Source organism: Arachis stenosperma, chromosome 4 (assembly GCF_014773155.1).
Source record: "Arachis stenosperma cultivar V10309 chromosome 4, arast.V10309.gnm1.PFL2, whole genome shotgun sequence".
In the NCBI taxonomy this organism is placed as follows: domain Eukaryota; kingdom Viridiplantae; phylum Streptophyta; class Magnoliopsida; order Fabales; family Fabaceae; genus Arachis; species Arachis stenosperma.
The window spans coordinates 144,074,893-144,096,181 of NC_080380.1; the positions used below are offsets into that span (position 1 = coordinate 144,074,893).

Sequence of the window (21,289 nt, forward strand, 5' to 3'; positions counted from 1 at the left end):
ATTTTATTAGTAACTTATTTAGTGTCCATTAGTCATAGTACAGTACATAATATAATTTTTATCTTCATTTTAACTATTGATCATTTAGTATAATCATGCTTCACACAAAATGCAAACAGAAAGGTTCCGCCCGACAAGCGGCCAAACGCTAGATTAACATTAAAACCATGACCTACATATATGCAACCTTTGCTAATGGACATGCCTCCATAGACACTTGCTCCAGTTTTATAGGACCACAAAATCTTCCCATTATTTGCATTCATTGCATATATTGATCCCTGTTTGTCTACTGATCCAGCAAAGACCACATCATTTGCAACACTAACAGGTCCAATGGAAGAGCTGTTACTAGGATTAGCAGTAGACCACAGAATTTTCCCATTACTTGCATCCATTGCCACCCAACCACCACTAGTTGTAGTTATGTTTGATGGTGCAAGAGTGAAATTTTTGTCATCAGAGTTCGCAATGTTGGTGTAAACTCTCTTTTCGTCAGTCGCCGCACCCCATATTCCACCTCCTATTGTTCCACCTGGGCCAGCTTCCTGCAAAAGGGGAAAAAGCATCAATATGTTATATTTGTATTGATTAGTTAATACTCTACACTATATGTAAACTTAGTATAGAAAATCTGCATAAATGTTCAGTAAGTTAATCAATATTCTGGTGTGGCTCATACAGTTTAACAAATCTCATATTCAAAACATCTTCAGTTATAACTTATATGACATAATCTTAAACATAACATCTATATACATTTTCAGTTGATTCATATAGTTGTCCGGAATTGTTTGTAGAAATTATGTGCAAAAATCATGATCACTCACATGAAAACATCTTTATTTAAAGATGATAAATGAGAAATGTTAGATGATTTGACATGTCTGACTAAATTGTCATCTAACGATTCTTAACTATCATCTTCATATGAAAATAATTTCACGAGTAATAACCAAAACCATTCATGTAACTAGCTCTATAGTAACATGATAATCTCAATCTCAATTTTCTTTTTTCCTATCTCCTATCCTGTCTTTCTTAGATACCCTTTTGGGAGATTTTAAGAGTTTCACTAGATGGTTAAACTCATCAATTCTAAGACTAGGTTTTACCACAAAATATTGACATGAATCCCTGTATGATAAAGATAAAACTATCATAAATTACCGTAAACCAAATGAGGTTGCCATTGTTGCGATCCAAAGCCCATGCAAAGCCACTTTTTTGAACAGCAACAACAAGATCTTTCTTTCGTCCATTGACATATGCAGTCAACATCATTGGTGCCTCACCAAAATCAGCATCAGGGTTAGGACCAGAAGGAGGACAGCCAGGAGTTGCAGGATTACGGCATTCAAAAAACCATACATCATACCCTCCTAGCTGCCGGTACCATTTGATCTTCCCATTGTCCAAATCAAGGGCCAAGATTGAATTAGAGTGGTTCTCAGGTTCAGTGCACTCATCAGGATCAGTAGGCTCTGTTATGTTGCCCTGCCTTTCTTGGCACTCAAGTATTCGTGCCGGCGCAGAGTAGAGGTTCCCTGTGGCAATGTAGACATTGTTTCTTTGAGCATCAATGGAGGGGCTGCTCCCCCATATGGCTGCTCCAGCATACTCTCCTAACTTGCCATTGTTATCCGGCAACATGTAGGTTTGCCATATGATTTTACCAGAGAAGGCATTCAGTTTCACCATGCTTCCTCGAAATATGCAGCATTTCTGAATGGTTGTAAATTCTTCCAGTGAAGATGTTGCCACATAGTAACCTCTATTTCACATAATTATGGTAAAGACTTCACTTGAAATTTTTTCTATAATATTATATGATAAAACCTTAAGATTTTTAATTTAAAAGTTAAGTGACACTACAATTACTTTCAAAAGAAAAAAAGTAGAGTACATATGAATTTTAAAGGACAGAATTTTAATTTTAATTCATAAATATACTAACCCTTTGTAATATGTTCCAGACATGGTGATAAGTGCCGCAGGATGATGATCCAAATAGGTTAACCACACAAGCTTACCATTTTTTCTGTTTAGACCAAGAACAATAGCAGGGCCAAACATTCCAACTATCAATAAACCATTACCAGCTATTGTAGGAGTTGATCTTGACACTGTGGTATTCACATTCATGACAAAGCCAGTTGCTTTCAAACCTGTCAATTCATTCAAGCTTTGCTTCCAAACAAGTTTTCCATCATCTTTTTTCACTGCATATATGTTACCATTCCAACATGGAAAATAAATTGTATCATCATATATTGCTGGTGTTGCTGATATATCTTTTCCTGCATAGAATTTCCACTTCAAACTTAGTTTTGATGCTGTTTTAGGACTTATCTTATCTTCTTTGTTGGCATATCTTCTGTTGAACAAATCTCCGCCATGGTTCAACCAGTCCTGTATGTGAATGTAGCCACTAAAATCAAGAAATCAATAGGAAAATTACATTTTCACAATTTATAAAATAGAAATTATTTTTAAGAAATTCAAAAAACAACTCATCCATCAGCTATTTGATAGCTTATCATGTGTCTTTCCGTGTTATTTTATAGAAAAGTCATAAAATAAAAACTAAACTAAATTAAAATTTTGGTCATCACACGAGTTATGCAAATAGAAAATAATCGTGTCACAAGCTATATTGGTGAATCTTAAATTTTTTTTTTCATTTGAAATAGTAAATTGTATAAAGAGCATGAGAGAGATAGGAGGAAGTATCATACATCTGAGTTTGAAGAGACTAATGCTGCATGAACACAAAGCAAGAACAAACACAAAACCAAGTACGTGCTTAACTTAGGTACCGCCATGCATGCAACTGAACCTTACCAAGATGAAATGAATATATTAAGGAAACTAATTTTCAAGAGGCTCATACATGTAAATAAAATTGATCATCTTTGCCTTGATCAAGACCAATGGATCGGAGGACCTTAAATAAATTTTTTAGTACTTTATTTGGGTGCCAATCTTTTGACTTTAGATTTAACTTTAGAAAAATATTAAGTGGTCATTAGAATTTATTTTTTTTGTCATCAGTTAGTCATCAACTCAATTTTTAGTCTAATTCATTTAGTTTAATAATTTAATAATATATTTTATTTCATATTTTTAAATATTGATGACTAATTAATAGTCAAAAATAATAAATTATGATAGTCTTCTAGCATTTCTTTTAACATTTTTTTTTTAAAAAATATGTTTTCCTATGGGATTCTCTTGTGCCAAAAATATATAATCCACTTTCTATGTTTCTTCAATTCTTCTATTGGAATATGTTTTTTCTAGTTTCTATGCTTCTTCAGAGTTTTTATTTTGTGTTTGAAAAGTTATTATAGAAGTCTTTGTTTTAAAATTGTGTATTAAATAAAAGTGATAAAATAACTTTTGAAAATAAGAGAAGTTACAAATTTTAATTTCTTCAAAAACTCTTAAATAACTTTTAGAAAAGTTAAAAATTTATCTAAAAAATTGTACCAAACACTATTAATGTAACTTGGCTCAAGATTCGGTGGTCCTCGAATCTTTGGACCACTTAATGGTCCCATTAAAAAATATGTTTTTAGAGTTTTTTTAACAATTGCTACATAGTCCTTGAACTAATTTTAATTACAAATTAATCCCATATATTTTATTTAATTATAAAAACTGTTTTTTATTTTATAAATTATTATTTTATCAATTATCTATTATATTTATTAATAATCAAATACAAAAACAACAACCAATTATATCCTCTATTGATCCTAATAAAGCTTTTGGCCATTCCAATCGATTAAAATATTAAATTTGATCTCGTGACGTTCGTCCATGGTTTCCAAATCGTGTTTCCTTGAAATTCAATCGATTGGTTTATCAAAACAATCGATTGAATTGTAACTCAATCGATTGAATTACAGTGTATCACAAAACAATCGATTGAAAGTTGTAAGGTAGAATGGTTTTCACTTAAGCCAATTGATTGTTTATACTTTCCAATCGAATGAATGCCCAAAAACAATCGATTGTTTTTGTTACTCAATCGATTGAATTCACGAAAACAACATGAATTTGCTAAATACAATCCATTGGAAAGTAATGACATTGAAGTTTTAGCCAAATTCAATCGATTGGTAATGTAATCCAATCGATTGGAAGGTGATGAAGTTGAATTTTTTGCCAATTTCAATCGATTGGTAATGCTACCTAATCGATTGAAATGTGTCCTGCGCCTATTTCAATCTTGTTATCTTTTTAGAAATTATTTTATTATTCATCTATCTTATCTTTAAAATTCTATATTCAATTTTTGCTGTTTTATTTTGATGTAGATAAACTAATCTTATCTTTTCTTTAATATTAACTTTATAAATTGGTGAATAATCCATCACTAATTATTCAATCCCACCATTGAAATCGTGTATCATTTTCTTTAATTATAAAAAAATTTAATTCTTTTTCTTTGGAACATCCATCTACTCAATATCCAATTTTTTTTAATTTTTTTATCCATCTATTTAATATTCACTATTTCTTCATCGTTAATCACCGTTGCATTGCAGTAATCAGCAAAGGTCCAATCAAGTTTTTCATTGTAGTATTCAAAAAATAAACCATTGTTTTGATTACAAAATCGAGGCCAGTCTAATTTTGCAATTATTCGTTTCGATACTTTATTCGTGAAATTGATTGTGTAGGGAAAAAATATTTTTTTATCTTTTATTAATTCACAAAAATTGAGAAATACTAAAAAGTAAATAGATGTTATTATTTTTTATTATTAATTAATTAGCTAGTAATCAGGGATGGACTTAGAGGGGGCAAGTAGTGGCCTGGACACCCTAAAATTTTAAGAAACTATACTTATCTATAACAATTTATATTAGGAATACAGAGGGTTTGGTGTCGAATATTTTTTTCCTATTTTACCCCTATGTTTATAATCTAAAACAACATACTCAATCACGTACTCACGTTCTGTAAATTTTGCATTAACCCATGACAGAATGATGTAATTGCTGGTTAAGATATTCTTATTGGATGTAAATTATTGTTACAAATATTTTTATTAAGATATGTTTTGAAGGAATAAAAGTAGAATAGTTCAATAAAGATTAATTTAAAAAAAAAATAAATTTATACTAATAAATTTTCTCTTCAAATTATTAACGTACTTTTCTAATATACTCTAAGTACCTACACAATATATAATATCAATTAGCGTTCAAATTTAAGTTCCAATATTGTTATTAACGAGAAAGGTTTATTAATTTTTAAAAAAAATTACACACAATAAGTTTTGTATCAATATATCATGATTCATTTTAAAAATAATATTTATTCATCTAAGTTATAGAGTATCTTGAAAAATTATATTTAAATAATTTTTTATTTTTTAACTATTTTATATTTTTAGATTGAAAACTTTGTATTTTTTTATTCAAGCTTTATTTTTATATTTCATTTTAATTGTCTTATTCAAAACTATTAATATGAATTTTTATTTTGTAGGATAAATAAAAAGATGAGATTTTTTTAATAAATTAAATTATTGAAAAACTTACTTATTATAAAAGAAGTTAAGTATATTTCTTGAATATAAGAATACATGTAATTCACTTTTGAATGTAATCAAAATAAATATAAATTTATTTAATTTTTTAAAATTTACATTAATTATTAAAATTATAACATAATGAATGTACTCCTATACAAATTTATTCTTATTTTTGTGCTTTATTTTAATTTTGTTAAACAAAAAAGTTTAAATATTATTTACTTTTAATTGGGTAGCATTACCAATCGATTGAAGTTGGTAAAAAATTTAACTTCATCACCTTCCAATCGATTGGATTACATTACCAATCGATTGAATTTGGCTAAAACTTCAATGTCATCACTTTCCAATCGATTGTATTTGGCAAATTCATATTGTTTTCGTGAATTCAATTGATTGAATAACAAAAACAATCAATTATTTTTGGGCATTCATTCGATTGGAAAGTATAAACAATCGATTGGTTTAAGTGAAAACCATTTTACCTTATCACTTTCAATCGATTGTTTTGTGATACACTGTAATTCAATCGATTGAGTTGATAAACCAATCGATTGAATTTCAAGAAAACACGATTTGGAAGGCATGGACGAACGTCACGAAATCAAATTTAATATTTTAATCGATTGGAATGGCAAAAAACTTTATTAGGATCAATAGAGGATATAATTGGTTGTTGTTTTTGTATTTGATTATTAATAAATATAATAGATAATTGATAAAATAATAATTTATAAAATAAAAAACAGTGTTTATAATTAAATAAAATATATAGAATTAATTTGTAATTAAAATTAGTTCAAGGACTATGTAGTAATTGTTAAAAAAACTCTAAAAACATGTTTTTTAATGGGACCATTAGAATCCAGAACGATGTAACTTTTTATAAATCAAAAACTAAAAAAAAAGGGTAGCTTTTGGAGTTTCCAAACAGACCCTTAAACTCACCATTTACCTAATCTCATCCTATCCTATCTACGTTCGTTAGACGATTCATAATCATATGAATCATCCTATTATATTTCTTTATTTTTTTTAATTAATTGATTATCCAAAATTATAAAAGACATTCCTTTCACAATTATGAAGAGATTAAACAGTTAAAAATTATTCTTCTCTCAACAAGTGTACTTTTCAAAACTATTAGTTGTGTTCTCGCCAAGTATTTTACCATATAGGCCAAATTACTTATTTCTTGTCCAACAATTTATTGGTTGCATATCTCTTTATATAATACTGACAAAATTAAATTAAAACGTGCAAAAAAGACCTCCTCAAAAAATTAATCTTATATTGACTTCGAGTTTCCCCTCTATCTTTTCTTTCTTTCGCTATAATGACAATATAATGTTTGGTTATTATACATTTTTTTCACTTAATTACAAGCTAACTTTGTTTAAGGGTTGGCAGGCTCATCTCTAGCTATAAAAAATATACATAATAATGAACATAAAAATGAGGACAGATAAATATATTTGCATCTTTTGAAGTTTGTAAAAATTCTACTCAATATCTGTTTACTTATTGATTATTGATTGAGAGAGAGTAATGATCAATGCTACGTTTTCCACAATGAGTTATACTTGTTATGCATTTATTAACAAATAATCATGAATCGTATAGATAAGTAGAGCTGGAAAAGTATTATCCCCTAATGTTATACTTATAAAAATTAGTTTTTCTGTAAATATTTGCATTAAAAGGTCTTTTTTTAAACAAAAATTATTTGTGAAGAGATAAATTATTGATATATTCAATAACATATATAGTAGCTAGTAAATTGTTTTAAACATTGATGAATATATCTATCCATATGCAATTTCACCATATATGCTACATTTAATTTAATTATTAGGGTTAAGTATCTTTTTCGTTTCTAAGGTTTGGGGGTGAAAATCAAATTTGTTTCTGATCTATTTTTGTTATTAAAATCATCCTCAACATTACAAAACGTTATAAAATTATTCTTTTATCTATAAAAAGTATTTTTTGGACAATTTTACCCTTAAACAAAAATTAAAAGAAAAAAATCCTCACCCTAAAAGAAAAATTTACAACAGAAAAAAAAATCATAACACAATATTTAACATCAAAAAATTAGTTATCAAATTAAATTTATTATAAAAATCAAGCAGTGAGCAAACTCAATACACAAAATTCTGTTTTAATTCTTTAGAAGAAAGTGCTAACAATCAACAAATATTCTAACTTTTCAACAAGAAATCAAAATTCATAGGCTTAGGCCCAGTTTGGGTAAATAACTTAAATAAGTTCTTTTGAAAAAGGAGCTTAAAATATAAGGACTTTTATTAATAGTAGCTTATAAATAAGTTATTTTGTGTTTGGATTTTTAACTATAGAAGTACTTATTTTAAAGTTGTAGCGTTTGAATAAATAACTCAAAAAATACAATTTTTTTGACATAAGAGAATGGATATTAAATTTTTTTAAATTGTTTAGACTCATAATTTAAACCAGTCTCTTTCAAGAATTTTATTTTTAAATTTGCCTAACCAACTTTGTTAAAATGTGTTCCAGGTCTATTTCGAGCCACCATCTCTTCTTTACATATTTTCATGAATATAACAATATTTCGTTCATTCCAATCAGTTTTAAATTTTCTTCCGGACTTGCCACTTTCATGAATTTGTTGGGGAAGAACATAAAAAAAAAGAAAATTATAAAACTAATTATAAAAATAATAGCAAGTTGTATAAAAATAAAATCACATATAAAAAAATAAAATTAAAACTGAGATTTCATAGCATACAAAATATTCAATACAAATTTAATAATAAAAATAGAATGATAAAATGATAAAAAAAAATACTTGGAAGGAATATATGCTGGTTCAGATGGAACAGAAGATGGTGGTGAAGGGTCAATACTTCCAGCAGATGAATTATTACGTGAAAATGGTGGTGAAAGGCCAACACTTTCAGTAGATGGATATATTGCGTGTGAGGATGATGGTGGAAGACCAGTGCTTCTAGAAGATGGAACCTTGCGTGAAAATGGTGGTGGAGGGCCAGTATTTCCAGCAAAAACAGAAAACATTTTTCCATGGAATCAAGAACGAAAGTAAATTTTTTTGTTTTGAAATCATTTTTTTTTTACGGAAGTGATAAAATGACTTATCAAAAAGGAGAAAGTCATCTATTTCTACTTCTTCCAAAAGTTATGAATTAACTTTTCGAGAAGTTAAAAGCTCTTCTTAAAAATAGTGTCAAACACACTTATCGTAACTTTTCATAATTCAAAAGTCAAAAAAAGTAACTTTTGTGCGTTCCCAAACGGGCTCTTAATAAACATAAAAGACACAGCAGCAGCTGCAATAACAATAGAACCAGTTGCCAATTCCAAAACATCCTTTTCCTTAATCTTTTGCCCTAATTCCAAAACTTCCTTTTCCTTCTCTTGAATCTTCTCTCTCAACTCTTCCAGAACCCCAATTTTCTTCTCCAAATTCAACTTTGGCGGCAGTATTTGTGAGTAGTGTGTTTTCTGCAACGTCAGTGTAGAGAGCTTCTCCTTGACCATCACTTCTTCTTTGGACCCATTTCTCCTTTGGAGGTGGTGCTTGCTGCAGCATGTTCTGAAAGCTGAGAGTATCTAAAGAAGACGAAGAAGAAGAAGAGATGAGTTATTGGAAGTTAATGGCAATAGTTGAGTTGTGGACGATAGAGAGTGGGGGAAGCGGGTGGTTGTTAAGTAGTCTCTGTGGTAAAGGGTGAAGAAGATGAGATGGCGGTGGCGACGGTGAGGGGTCCATGAGAGCACAAATAGTAGAAAGAAGGGGATGGAGAAGGAAGAGTGAAAAGACATCGGGGTGGGATTTTATTTTTATTTTTTAATATTATTTTTATTAATTTTTAAGGGTAATTTGGTAAAATAAAATAAAAAAAAGATGATTTTATAACGTTTTGTAACGTTGAGAATGATTTTAATAACAAAAAAAGATTAGAGACAAATTTAATTTTTACCTTAAACTTTAAGGACGAAAAAAATACTTAACCCTAATTATTATTAGTTACCTATACTTTTCTAATTTTTTAAACACAGCCATAATGTCTCCTACACTTTTAGGCACTTTTAGACACAGAAAGCAAAGAGTGAAGTTGCAGCAGTTTTGTTATAACCTTTATAGAAAGTAAATAAGCTAAGTCCCTGACCAACATAAATGCAACCATCACTAGTTGAGACACCACCAACCACACCAACATAACCATTCTCATAAGACCATAAGATTTCTCCACTCTTTGCATCAATAGCATATATTGGGCCTTTTGGGCTTGTTGATGCTGCAAACATGACATCATTGGCAACGCTCACAGGCCCACTTATGGGATTATTTATGTTACTTGGATCAGCCACGGCCCATAGGATTTCGCCATCACTAAGCATTAAGTGCCAACCATCCGCCACTTGTCGTAATTTCATTGGATGGGACAAGAGTGAAGTTTTTGCGATCTGTGTTGGGGTTGTTGGTGTAAAGTGTAAACCCTTAATTTATCAGTGGCTGCTCCCCATGTTCCTCCTTCTCCTGATCCACCTGGTCCTGCTTGCTAAATACAAAAAAATAAATAAATAAATTTCTATGTTCTTATTTTAAAAAATATAACAAATTTATGAATTTTATATTTTTTTACGACCAAATGAAATTTTATATTTACTATCTTTGTATTTCTAATTCTACCGACGTATTATTAATAGGCAATGGTATGTCTATTAATTTACTTTTTTTTTTATAAAATAATATATTTAATAATAATAAATATGAGATTGGTTTAAATGGTAAATATTTATATTTTAATCAAGAAGTTTTTGGTTCAAGTATTTGAAATAACAAAAATATATTCTTTTATAGGTATATATAATAACGGTATTTTAGAAAAAGAATTTTTTTTTCCACCAAATTCCCCCCTCCCCCCAAAAAATCTCCTTTACATACTAAAAGATAGAAGATATTAGAGACAAAATATTCAAACACCAATACTATATGAACAATTAATTTGTGTATAACTCGTAGAGCTATTATAAATAAGTATGTTTAGGTATAATTTACTTTACCATGTATCTAAAAATACTCCAACATATGTTTATCCATAGTAGTTGGACAAAAGTTATTCGTTAAATATTTGCGATATCCAAAAGCAATTTAATTTTAAAGTCGGTTTCATTTGAATTTTCATTTTTTTATAAAAAAAAATACAAAATAAAATTTTATATATTAATTTTATGTTTTTTTTATAGAAATTTTAAAAGTATAAAATATTAAAAATAAAAATAAAAAATATTTTTTCAAATCTAATGGGCCTTTATATGATTGTATGAGATGACCTCTAGTATTGTCAATTTTGGTTGATGCTGATATAACTTAATTTGAATAGGGTCTAGTGTTTTTTAGAGTACATGATAAATTTATTATTAATAAAAATTTTTAAATATTTTTATTTAATATATACAAAATAAATATATTAAAAATTTAAATTTTTTATATTTTTAATAAAAAATTTAAATTTATAATCTTAACATATGCTTTTAAAATACATGATAAATAAATTAATTAAAATAAATTATGAAAAAGTTTTTAAATGTACCTAAAATGTTCTAATAATTTTAATTATTAATTTTAATCAATATATATTATATATTTTTTATAATTAAAATTAAGAGTTAAAATTATTAGAACACCGATCTACCTAATACACTTAAAATTCTTCCTAAACTATGTATATAATTCACTTGTTTTAAAATAATTGTTAATTTAAATAAAGCATTATATTATATTACCGTGAACCAGAGGATATTGCCATTATCACGGTCTAGATCCCAAACAAATCCACTTTTTTGAGCAGCAACAACAACATCATGTTTAGAACCATTGACATTGATAGTGATCATCATTGGTGCCTCTCCAAAATCAGCATCCGGGTTTGGACCTGGAGGACAATTTGGTGTTGATAGATTGTTGCATGATGCAAACCACACATCATACCCTCCCAATTGATGATGCCATTTGATCTCCCCTGAGTCCAAATCAAGGGCTAGGATTGAATCCGAGTGGTTATCAGCCTCAACACACTCATCCTTATGACTAGGCACTGTTTGGTTGTTCTTCACCAGAGAGGAAGAAAAGACAAAAAATACAACAACAACATCAACAAAAAAATGACGATAAGGAGAAAACACGTGAAGAAGAAGGAACGCGAAAAAGAAGGAGGAGAATGAGGAGGAAGTGGAATACGAAGAAGAAGACTCTCCGTGCGTAAACGAATGTGAGAAGAAAAAGAGAAAAAGCGTTGAATAAGTCGTATGAGTTGGACACGTATATTTCACGTTTCATTTAATGGTATTAGATTTTTTTAGTGTTGGACCAACTTGAATGAATTTGGATGCAAAATTACATAGATGCGTAACATGACTATTTATCATTTTATTAATCAATGGTTATTTCTAACAAAAAGGATGTATTTTAACTTTTTAAGACATCAAATGGACACCAAAATTTGATAAGTGGCGTGAAATTTAACAATACAAATCCAACTTAATTTATTAATAATAATATGAGATTTGCATAAACCTATCTAAAATAATGGTGTTGACTTTTATAACAGAACTAGTTAAGTACCAAGTGATGCACGGCTTGTATATATTGGAACGATATGATTAATTCATAATTGTATATGAATGTGAAATTTTAAACTTTTGAAGTTGACAAATATATTCAAAACAGATGGAACAAATGCATAACATAAGCATAACTAAATAAATAAAGGAAACTAGGAATGTTTCCATAACTTTTCAGAAAATAAAATTGAAAATAAGTAAAACTAAATGTGTACTAATTAGCAGCAAGTAATCAAAATATTCATAAACCTAAGAAGAACAAATGCGTCCAATATCTACATAAACCTCCTCGTTGAATCCTTGAAGATATTCTTCAAGTTCATGAGAAGATTTCTTTCATCTTTGGTCATATCAGCCTATATATCAATAGAGTAAATTTTATGAGACTACTGCTCAACAAAATCGATAGATAAGGAAGCTATAAAACTCAAATTAGCACACAAATAGATAAATAAGTTAAAATATGTTCTGCAACTTATGCTTAGATTGTTATTCATGACTTATCAGATCTGAAATATGGCTTACAAGTTCACCATCAAGAACAAAATGCTTCCCATACATTTTATGTTGCTTCTCAGGATGTAAATTCCAAATAGAATATGATAATATTAACACCAACAAAACTGACCTGCCCGGTTTTGATGAAAACATGTGACCCGGCGATTTATAAAATCCGGGGCGGGCCATAGTCTGTAAAAATAGATAATAAATTGAATCCTGTAAAAATAGATAATAAATTGAATTAACTAGATTCGATTTATGTAGTTAATTCGATTTACTACTTCTGCAGCATATATACAGTAAAACGAATCTAGTTAATTCGATTTACTACTATTATAGCTAAATCGAATACAATTGATTCGATTTACATAGAGATATTTTAGGAAAGACGTGTAACGAAAATTGATTTAGGACATCTGCGTAATTTTATACCGCATTCAGTTTATTAGTGTAAATTACCCTAAATATTTCATATAATTTCCCAATATATCCATATGGCATGAAAAAAGGGGTACTAGTGTATTGTGAGAGTAACAGTAAACCCTATACAGAAAGAAAACAATGCAGTGAGAAACACTCTGGTTTAAGTGAAATAGTCAATGCAAACTAGTATGTTTAATATTATGAAAACATCTATATAATTATATAACATAACCCAAATTTGATTACACCTTATGAAAAAACAGCTCTAATTTTGATCGATTGGAAAATATAGACACAAACTCACCTTAGTTAATTACTTCTCCTTAATACAAGATCACAGTGAAACAAAATATTGCTGCAGATTTGGTTGTATCACAACAACGACAATACAACCTTCAAGTTGACAAGGACTACATGGCATTCCTGAGATTTGATTAAAAACGAAAACGTGGCAAGGCCTTGTCGTCAATCCAGGCAGGCTTCTTTGCATTGTAATAGAAAAATGCAATCATCTGAACCAGCTCATCAGCACTTCTCAGTTCTGCAATGGCATCAGGAGCAGTGTTTCATTATGAAAAGAAAAACCTAAAACAACGAGAATGCTGTCTTGGAAGCCAACCAAACAAATACTATGTGAGTATGTGACCTAATATATTCGGAGAGATATGTTATTTGTATCCGTTCGTGCATCATACATGGAATGAGGTATAAATCTCTTCAATGTACAAGGTAAAATGAATGTACAAATATTTCTCTGTTTAAAAGGTGAATAGAAAGAGCAGCGATCTCACCTTTCTCCCTGTACACTACTCTGTGTCCCCGCAAAAATAAAATTTGAGGACATTCTTTAACTTTTAGGGCATAAGCCATGTCTCTCTCGATGTTAATGTCAATCTTAACAGCCTATAAACAGAAAATTCAAGGCGTTATATGAACTGCTGTTTAAGGCTTCTAGCAAGTTTGTGGCTTAGCTATATAAGAGAAAAGATTGACTATACCCGAGGAGGTAACCGATTTTTGGCGTTCCAATATACTTTGATTGCTTCCTCCAGCTCCTTCAAAAGTTTCCAGTTATCGCTTGCTCTGGAATAACAATTTCAAACACCAAAGGCTGGTTTTCATGCTTTTTTTTTATTAGTGATGAAAATACACTATATCATTTAGAATAGGGGAGTTTACCTGTTATAGCGTTCAAATACAAGGACAATTAATGGGCTGGGATGGAAAGCGAAATTCTCCCACTCCAAACAGTTGATCTCTTGAACCCAGTAATCTTCAGTCTCTCCTTCCCAGTCGATTTCATAACCATCTTCTCCAACAACATTCTTGATTGGATGCTGCTCAAAATACTCAGAAGCTCTGATTCCCCACCCAACATCTGCATCCACTGGCCAGTTTTCACTTTCTTCCTCAATCACCATATTCTTTACCCTGTCGTCGTCATCTTCGTCATCTTCCTCTTCTTCATTGTCCTTCTTCACCTCCTCTTCACCATCATCGTCATCATCATCACTACTTTTGGATTCAGAATTGCCACGGACTCTATCCTTCATTATGTTTTCCGGATCCTCCAAAACATCTGATTTTTGCTGCCGAATTGTTTCAAATGTGCGTTCAAGCGAACCACGTATGTAATCTTCCACTGCCATTGCTTCACTTCTACGACCACGCCTTGGCTTCCTTGGAATTGTTGAAGGGAAGGCATCAGCAGAACCTATTTTACCATTGCCAGATGCCACATCTTTTGAGGACTGTGTTCTTGCCTTAGGCCTAGCACTTTTGTTAGAGCCAGGTTTAGCCTTAGGCCTAGCACTTTTGTTAGAGCCAGGTTTAGGTTCACAATCATATTCAGTATTTGAAGGAGATTCTCCTGAAGCATAGCAAGATAATTGCTTCCATGTGCAATGGGTAGATACAGGGGAATGAAACAAGAATCCCAAACGAGTAATGGCATGACTAGATTCTAAACTAGAATTCTGAACATTAACTGATGATAATGGACGCAAACAAGCATCCATTTTTGTGTTACAAAAAGGAGAAGGGCATCTAGGAAGGACATTAGTTTGGAGATACAGCATTTTGATTACTTTACTGTAAAGCAACCAATCAAGCAGGACACAAGGTTGTCATTGAAAGCACATTTTAAGCTTCTGTCTGCCTGTTTCTGCTTAGCCTGGTTGGTGTCAAAGAAGAAAAGGAGAAGGGTATCACTATCATAATTCATAAAACAAAGGCTTTGGCAGCATTTAATGCACGACTACGCAAAGAGAACAGAACATATTAAAATCACAAAATTCCAAGAACTTTTCACCAAGTAAAACAGAATTAAACAAACATGAGTACGAAACAGAAGAACCGCATCCCTGACTAGCGGGCAATGCATGCAACAGCACATGTAGTTTCATAGATGTAGTGATTAATTGAAATTTTGAAAGACAGTGTAGGAATCTTCTATAAAGCATTTCATCAAACACCTGGTATGCTCTAAGCGCCTAGCAGAAAATCATGTATATCTAAACTTAAAGTAATGCATGGTGTTTTCTCCACTGTTTTTGAGTGTTGTAGGAATGAAACTTATTCAAGTGAAGGTGCTATGTATTAGAGTAGATGGATCAACAAATGGTACTGGCGCTTTCCCTCATTCTTGTCTTGTGTGATAGGTCTGGTAGTTACTGATACCCGATTGTTTGTTGTTGACCTTAGGGGTTTTTGTATCGTATGGGTCACAAGTTAGGGGCTTAGCTTAGCGCTGTCTTTTTATTTTTTGTCTATTCCTTGATAAAGAATTAAAGGCCTAAAAAAATATCTTAAAAGCCCTTAGTTTAATTTTCTTTTTTGATGTCGAACCCTTAGTTCATTTTGAAGATAAAATTTTATTTTTGTTTAATTAACTTAGTTATAGGTGGAGCAAACATTAAATAAAAAGCTCAATGATCTTTTTGATAGAGAAGAAACCTTTTGCATGTAGAAATCAAGGCAAAAATGGATTGGAGGCAGATAGAAATAATAGATACCAAAACCATCATAAGAAGAGGAAAGAACAAGAATTTAAAGTGGAGAAATACAAACCGAAACTGGATAGAAGAAACACTAAAGACCCATATCATCTCCCACAAATTATAACATACTACACAATGAATTCAGGTCGAATGGTTAGAATGCAAGGAAATCATTTAGGATTTACAGGGAAAGATGATAAGTAGAATTTGAAAGATGCTTTTGAGATAAGCATTATAGGCAAATTAATTTCTTTTTCAGTACACAGTAGAAAATATTTAACATAAGATAGGAAAGTAAAAAGGAACATCACCCCTGAAAGTTTCTTGTAACGAAAAAACGATTGACCCATAAGAGTGCGTGCAAGTTCAAAATTTTAGAGATAATATAATACAAACCAAGTTTTGCTTTTGTCCTAATAGCTTTAACCTGAGATACAATGCATAAAGCATATACCAATATAGATAAACTCAATATACATGACAAAAATATATATATTCTGCACAATCAAAAGCTCATAGGCCAAATCAGTGATAACTTTGACCTGATAAAACAAAGATATATATAAAATTGGATAATAGTGGTATCAAAACAGTTGTCGATGAAAGAAACTGGTGTTAACACATAAATGTTATCAAACAAATTAGATTTAGTATCTTGTATAGTGTGATATGATAAAGAAAAAGCTACATAATATCACATAATCTGGGAAAAACAACCTTAGACTTTGCGTAGAAAAAGATATCAGTGTATTCTCAGCAAAGAAAGCGGGTATATGAAGCAGAATAAAGAGAGTGAAGTAGAGGATAGAGAATGAGCTATCTCTAACTCATTCAGTGCAATGACCGCTTATAACATATTTATCTAGATGGTTCTTGTGTCCCCACGTCAGCCCTATTGAAGAAACAGCAAAAAGGTTGTATGATGTAAAAGACAAAAGAGATATGTAATTAGAAAACCCACTGTCAGACATTACACAATAAATGAAACTAGTCCAAGGAGTGATCTCAAAGTCGGCATCTATACCTTCATCATACATATTCGGAGCTTGACCAATACTGTCTATGTACGAATACTGCAACAAATTCAACTCATTGATAATTTTTAACAACAAATTCAACCATGATAATTTTCAGCAACAAAAAATTTAGCTCCAAAGATGATTTACAGCAACAAATTCAACTCAATGATGATTTTCATCAACCAAAAAATTAGCTCAGTGAGGTTTTCAGCAACAAATGCAACAAATTCAGCAAATCTTAGTTCATTCATGATTTACAGCAACAAGGCAAATTAATTGATTAGCAATTCAACAACATCTCAAAATACAGGGAGAATGAAAACCTGGAAAAGACAAAACAGGGGAAGAGATGATGCAGGGATTCACCAAACGTCCACGGTCCACGAGTTGCTTCTGTTGCCGCCGACGAGACGAGACGAACGACGAGACCCTGCGAGCGTGACTGAGAAGACTCGAGTGAGACTGAGAGAGACGCTAGTGAAGAGAGTTTGTCTGAGAATTGAGTGAGAGAGAGACGTTCCCTGGTGAGTCAGAAGAGTTGGGGTTTTGGTTGGAAGTACCTACAGTTAATAACATTTTAAATATTTTCATAATCATAAGCAATTCTTTAAAATCAAATTTTAAATAATATTTAATTAAATGTTTAATTTACTGTTGTGGCGATAGAATTAGGAAATATAATCGGTAATGTCAGAATTATTTTTTTAAAATTAAACTTAATGACTGGTTCTGATATCTATGAATTACAAATTATAACTTTCTTTTTTTTTTTGGGACATAGAAATTACAACTTTGAAATTGACCTGATTTTTTTTACCAAAAACCCTTATGCACCTTTTGGGCCTAAAGCCCATATATGTTTTTGGGATCAAAGCCCATAGTCTATTCACATTGAACCACCCTCAACATGTTATACAGTCTGAGAGTTTTGCTCCTGTTACCACACCCTTCACCTTCGTCTTCTTCTACACAGTACGTTCCTCTTCCAAGTTCGCTCTTTTCTTTAATAAGTCCATAATTGAATAAATAAGGATTCGTCTTCTCTTCGTTTTATTAGCTTCTTAGTTAGTTTTCACACATGCATGATATTACGAATGGAATACACTAATACTCGTTTTTGTTTTCTTTTAATAAAAAAAAAAAACTTTGATCATCACATTAGAAGTATTCTCCAATCTCCGATTCAAGTTTTGATTGGTAAACTAAAAATTCTGTGTTTCCAATGCATTCATCGCATACAAAATTTTGAAACTTTCTTCTTAGAAATATTCACAACTGCAATTCTATGTGTACCTATTGCATTGCATGCTGATGCGTTTTCTTTCTTTTGTTTTTATTAACAGAAGGGAATAAATTTCTATTTGCTTCATTATGATTATTTTGTGCTGCAAATGTGGAATCCGAATGCAGCTAAATGCTGCAAACATGTGTGTGAATTGCTTGAGCTCGGAACACAACATTACCGAAGGCCTTCGAAAGCATTTCGAGCTCAAGCATTGCCCTGAATGTGATAGCTACCTACAGCCACCAAGAAATTGGATCAAAATCCAATTAGAATCCAAGGAGCTCCTAGCCTTCTGCTTGAAGAAGCTGCAGAAGGATCTGAATTCGAATAAGGTGAGGATGGTGCATGCTGAGTTTATCTGGACCGAGCCTCATTCGAAAAGGATTAAAGTCAAGCTAAAGGTTCAGAAGGAGATTATCAATGGAGTAATACTTGAGCAATCTTATGTTGTTGAATATGTTCAAAGGGAGCAAATGTGTGAATCTTGCTCCAGGGTGCAGGGTAACCCTGATCAATGGGTTGCAGCTGTGCAACTTAGGCAACACGTTTCGCATAGGCGAACTTTCTTTTACTTGGAGCAGGTGATTCTGAAGCATGATGCTGCTGGTAGGGCTAAAAAGATCAAAGAGGTGGATAATGGAATTGATTTCTTTTTCTCTAGTTGGAGCCATGGTGCTAAGTTTGTTGAGTTTTTGGGGAAAGTTTCTCCTGTGAGATTGGGCAGCCGTGGCGATAAGCAACTTGTGTCTCATGATCCTAAGAGTAACAACTACAATTACAAATACACTTTCTCTGTTGAAATCGCTCCAATTTGTCGTGAAGATTTGATATGTCTTCCTCAGAAAGTTGCTGCTGGTATGGGAAATTTTGGTCCCCTTGCGATTTGCACCAAGGTTACCAACAACATTGTTTTGCTTGATCCATATACATTGAGGCATTGTTTCTTGGATGCTGATCAGTACTGGAGAGCATCCTTCAAGTCTTTACTCACTAGCCGGCAGTTGGTTAAGTACATTGTGCTGGATTTGGATGTTATCAATTCGGCTGAAGCAACTATTGATGGCAGAAAGTATGTTCTGGCCGAGGCTCAAGTTGCTCGCATATCGGATTTTGGTAAGAATGACACCATATTTTCCATAAAGACTCATTTGGGAAATCTTTTAAGGCCTGGTGATTATGCTCTTGGTTATGATCTGTATGCTGCTAACACTAATGACATTGAATTGGACAAGTACAAGTCCAAAGGACTTGTCCTTCCTGAAGCAATTTTAGTGAATAAGAGTTATGAAGAGAAGAGTGGGAAGAAGCGCTTGAAGCCTCAGTTGTGGAAGCTCAAGTCACTTCCCATGGAGGTTGATGATAAGGGTGAAATTGAAAACGACAAGAAGAACAAGGATTATGAAGAGTTCTTAAGGGGTTATAAAGAAAATCCTGAACTGTGGTTCAACCTATCAGTAACAGAAGGCGAAGAGGCACCTTCTGTTCCGCTTGATGAGGTGATGGCTGCTCTTGATCTGAGTGAGGAGGAAGATGGGGATTTTCTTATGGAAGGGTGAAACAAAGTTCTTTCTTTTAAGTTAACTTTCTCTCTTTATGACTTTCAGGGTGAATTTTGTTATCACCCAAAACAAAGGTTTTGATATTTATTGCAAAAATGAAATAGCTTATTATTTTATTAAGACACTTTTTGTCAAACTTTTAGAAGAATCGGCAACTTTGCTAAATTATCCAACCGCCATTTCTCTGAATGATATGAAAAATGACTTAGGGTCAAAAACACCACACACAAAAGGCAGAGTGAAAAAGATGCAGAGAAGTTCTCACAAGAAGCAAAGTAAGACCCTGACCTACATAAATGCAACCATCTTATGGCACTCTGCCTTTAATTATTGTACAAATTGGCCACCACTTATTACTTAATTGCCTCATCAAACTTAATTATTTAGTTAATAATTTATATACTATACGTATTTTTTAAAACGGGTCAAAGAAAAAATTTGAAAACATTTTAGCAGTAGCCAAAATTTGTCTGATTGTCACGGTAAATTTTAGAAGGTTAAATGTAACGTTATTTGTATAATTTTTTGGAGTGTTTGAGAATGTTCTAGATAGTTCCGAAACGTTCTACAATATCCTAAAAGGTCCCGAAATATCCTAAAAGATTCTCAGAGTATCCTAAAAATATGTGAATGTATACAGAAACATGAAGAATAGTATGAAATAATTTAGAAGTATTTAGAGAAATGCGATAGGATAGATATTTGTAGTAAAGGTTCTAAATAATCAATTTGGACCATTGATTAGATTTAATCATAATCATCCAATAAGGAGGTGGATGGCTATAAATATATAGGGGTGAGAGTTAGAGTTTGAGTGTGTAAGTCATTTGTAACAAACAGTTGAGATCCATGTCAGGGGTCTTGAAATTTCTGGAAACCATGGCTCGCATGATCTCTTCAACAAACGGATCTTCTCCTCAAGAGAGCTTTTCTCCCGATCTACCCGATTTTTCTGTCTTCGAAGGTTGGCTTCTAACTTTGAGAGCTTTTCTTCCGGCTCTTTTTGTCATCGTACTTCTTTTCATAATTCTCTCTCTGTTTTCCGTTGTCATTCAGCCTCTTGTTCAAGTTGTTCCAATCGGCCACGATGGCCGTAAACCAGCCCTAATATCTCCATCGGATGGGGAGGTTCTTCGTCTTCAGGTGGGCAAACTTTCGAATGAATTTGTCGTGGATGATGGTTTCCTGATGTTCCCTCTCCATGGGGGCATTCTCTCTCTCTCTCTCTCTCTCTCTCTCTCTCTCTCTCTCTCTCTCTCTCTCTCTCTCTCTCTCTCTCTCTCTCTCTCTCTCTCTCTCTCTCTCTCTCTCTCTCTCTCTCT

At 31.8% G+C, this 21,289-nt stretch overlaps 4 protein-coding genes and 1 pseudogene across 7 annotated transcripts; 1 reads left to right on the top strand and 4 right to left on the bottom strand.

Moving 5' to 3' along the window:
* Nucleotides 1-80: 80 nt before the first annotated feature.
* On the bottom strand, nucleotides 81-1,284 carry LOC130975803 (uncharacterized). Its single transcript, XM_057900538.1, has 2 exons — nucleotides 1,171-1,284; nucleotides 81-548 (listed from the first exon to the last, which is right to left on the bottom strand). The coding sequence occupies exons 1-2, from the start codon at nucleotides 1,282-1,284 to the stop codon at nucleotides 81-83; spliced, it is 582 nt and encodes a 193-aa protein (XP_057756521.1).
* An 88-nt stretch (nucleotides 1,285-1,372) lies between these two features.
* LOC130975804 (uncharacterized) lies at nucleotides 1,373-8,608 on the bottom strand. The gene is made up of 4 exons (XM_057900539.1): nucleotides 8,382-8,608; nucleotides 1,958-2,431; nucleotides 1,497-1,774; nucleotides 1,373-1,404 (listed from the first exon to the last, which is right to left on the bottom strand). Exons 1-4 carry the CDS (start codon nucleotides 8,606-8,608, stop codon nucleotides 1,373-1,375), a joined length of 1,011 nt encoding a protein of 336 aa, XP_057756522.1.
* A 1,035-nt stretch (nucleotides 8,609-9,643) lies between these two features.
* LOC130975806 (uncharacterized) lies at nucleotides 9,644-11,458 on the bottom strand (annotated as a pseudogene).
* Nucleotides 11,459-12,270: 812 nt separating this feature from the next.
* LOC130976798 (thioredoxin-like fold domain-containing protein MRL7, chloroplastic) lies at nucleotides 12,271-17,683 on the bottom strand. Of its 4 annotated transcripts, XR_009084770.1 has the most exons (8): nucleotides 17,447-17,665; nucleotides 17,129-17,177; nucleotides 14,285-15,278; nucleotides 14,104-14,188; nucleotides 13,897-14,008; nucleotides 13,410-13,646; nucleotides 12,810-12,871; nucleotides 12,271-12,537 (listed from the first exon to the last, which is right to left on the bottom strand). XR_009084770.1 is itself a non-coding variant. In XM_057901724.1 (6 exons), the coding sequence occupies exons 3-6, from the start codon at nucleotides 15,181-15,183 to the stop codon at nucleotides 13,540-13,542; spliced, it is 1,203 nt and encodes a 400-aa protein (XP_057757707.1). In that variant the 5' UTR covers nucleotides 15,184-15,278; nucleotides 17,129-17,177; nucleotides 17,447-17,665; the 3' UTR covers nucleotides 12,899-13,539. The 4 variants fall into 4 exon arrangements, 1 of the variants encoding a protein (XP_057757707.1); XR_009084768.1 differs by lacking the exon at nucleotides 12,810-12,871; XR_009084769.1 differs by lacking the exons at nucleotides 12,810-12,871; nucleotides 17,129-17,177 and having other exon boundaries at nucleotides 17,447-17,683.
* Nucleotides 17,684-18,494: 811 nt separating this feature from the next.
* LOC130975807 (uncharacterized) lies at nucleotides 18,495-19,964 on the top strand. The gene has a single exon (XM_057900540.1). The coding sequence runs from the start codon at nucleotides 18,495-18,497 to the stop codon at nucleotides 19,962-19,964; it is 1,470 nt and encodes a 489-aa protein (XP_057756523.1).
* The last annotated feature ends 1,325 nt before the right edge of the window (nucleotides 19,965-21,289 follow it).

What these genes read in the sequence shown, in the direction of transcription:
- LOC130975803 (XM_057900538.1), bottom strand. Translation starts at nt 1,284, where the DNA reads ATGATGTTGACTGCATATGTCAATGGACGAAAGAAAGATCTTGTTGTT. An exon ending in GCAACCTCATTTGGTTTACG is followed by an intron (nt 549 to 1,170) that starts GTAATTTATGAT and finishes CCCCTTTTGCAG; the next exon opens with GAAGCTGGCCCAGGTGGAAC.
- LOC130975804 (XM_057900539.1), bottom strand. Translation starts at nt 8,608, where the DNA reads ATGTTTTCTGTTTTTGCTGGAAATACTGGCCCTCCACCACCATTTTCA. An exon ending in TCTGGAACATATTACAAAGG is followed by an intron (nt 1,775 to 1,957) that starts GTTAGTATATTT and finishes TATGTGAAATAG; the next exon opens with AGGTTACTATGTGGCAACAT. An exon ending in TGAGTGCCAAGAAAGGCAGG is followed by an intron (nt 1,405 to 1,496) that starts GCAACATAACAG and finishes GACAATGGGAAG; the next exon opens with ATCAAATGGTACCGGCAGCT.
- LOC130976798 (XM_057901724.1), bottom strand. Translation starts at nt 15,183, where the DNA reads ATGCTGTATCTCCAAACTAATGTCCTTCCTAGATGCCCTTCTCCTTTT. An exon ending in AAAATCGGTTACCTCCTCGG is followed by an intron (nt 14,009 to 14,103) that starts GTATAGTCAATC and finishes TTCTGTTTATAG; the next exon opens with GCTGTTAAGATTGACATTAA. An exon ending in AGTAGTGTACAGGGAGAAAG is followed by an intron (nt 13,647 to 13,896) that starts GTGAGATCGCTG and finishes ATGCCATTGCAG; the next exon opens with AACTGAGAAGTGCTGATGAG.
- LOC130975807 (XM_057900540.1), top strand. Translation starts at nt 18,495, where the DNA reads ATGATTATTTTGTGCTGCAAATGTGGAATCCGAATGCAGCTAAATGCT.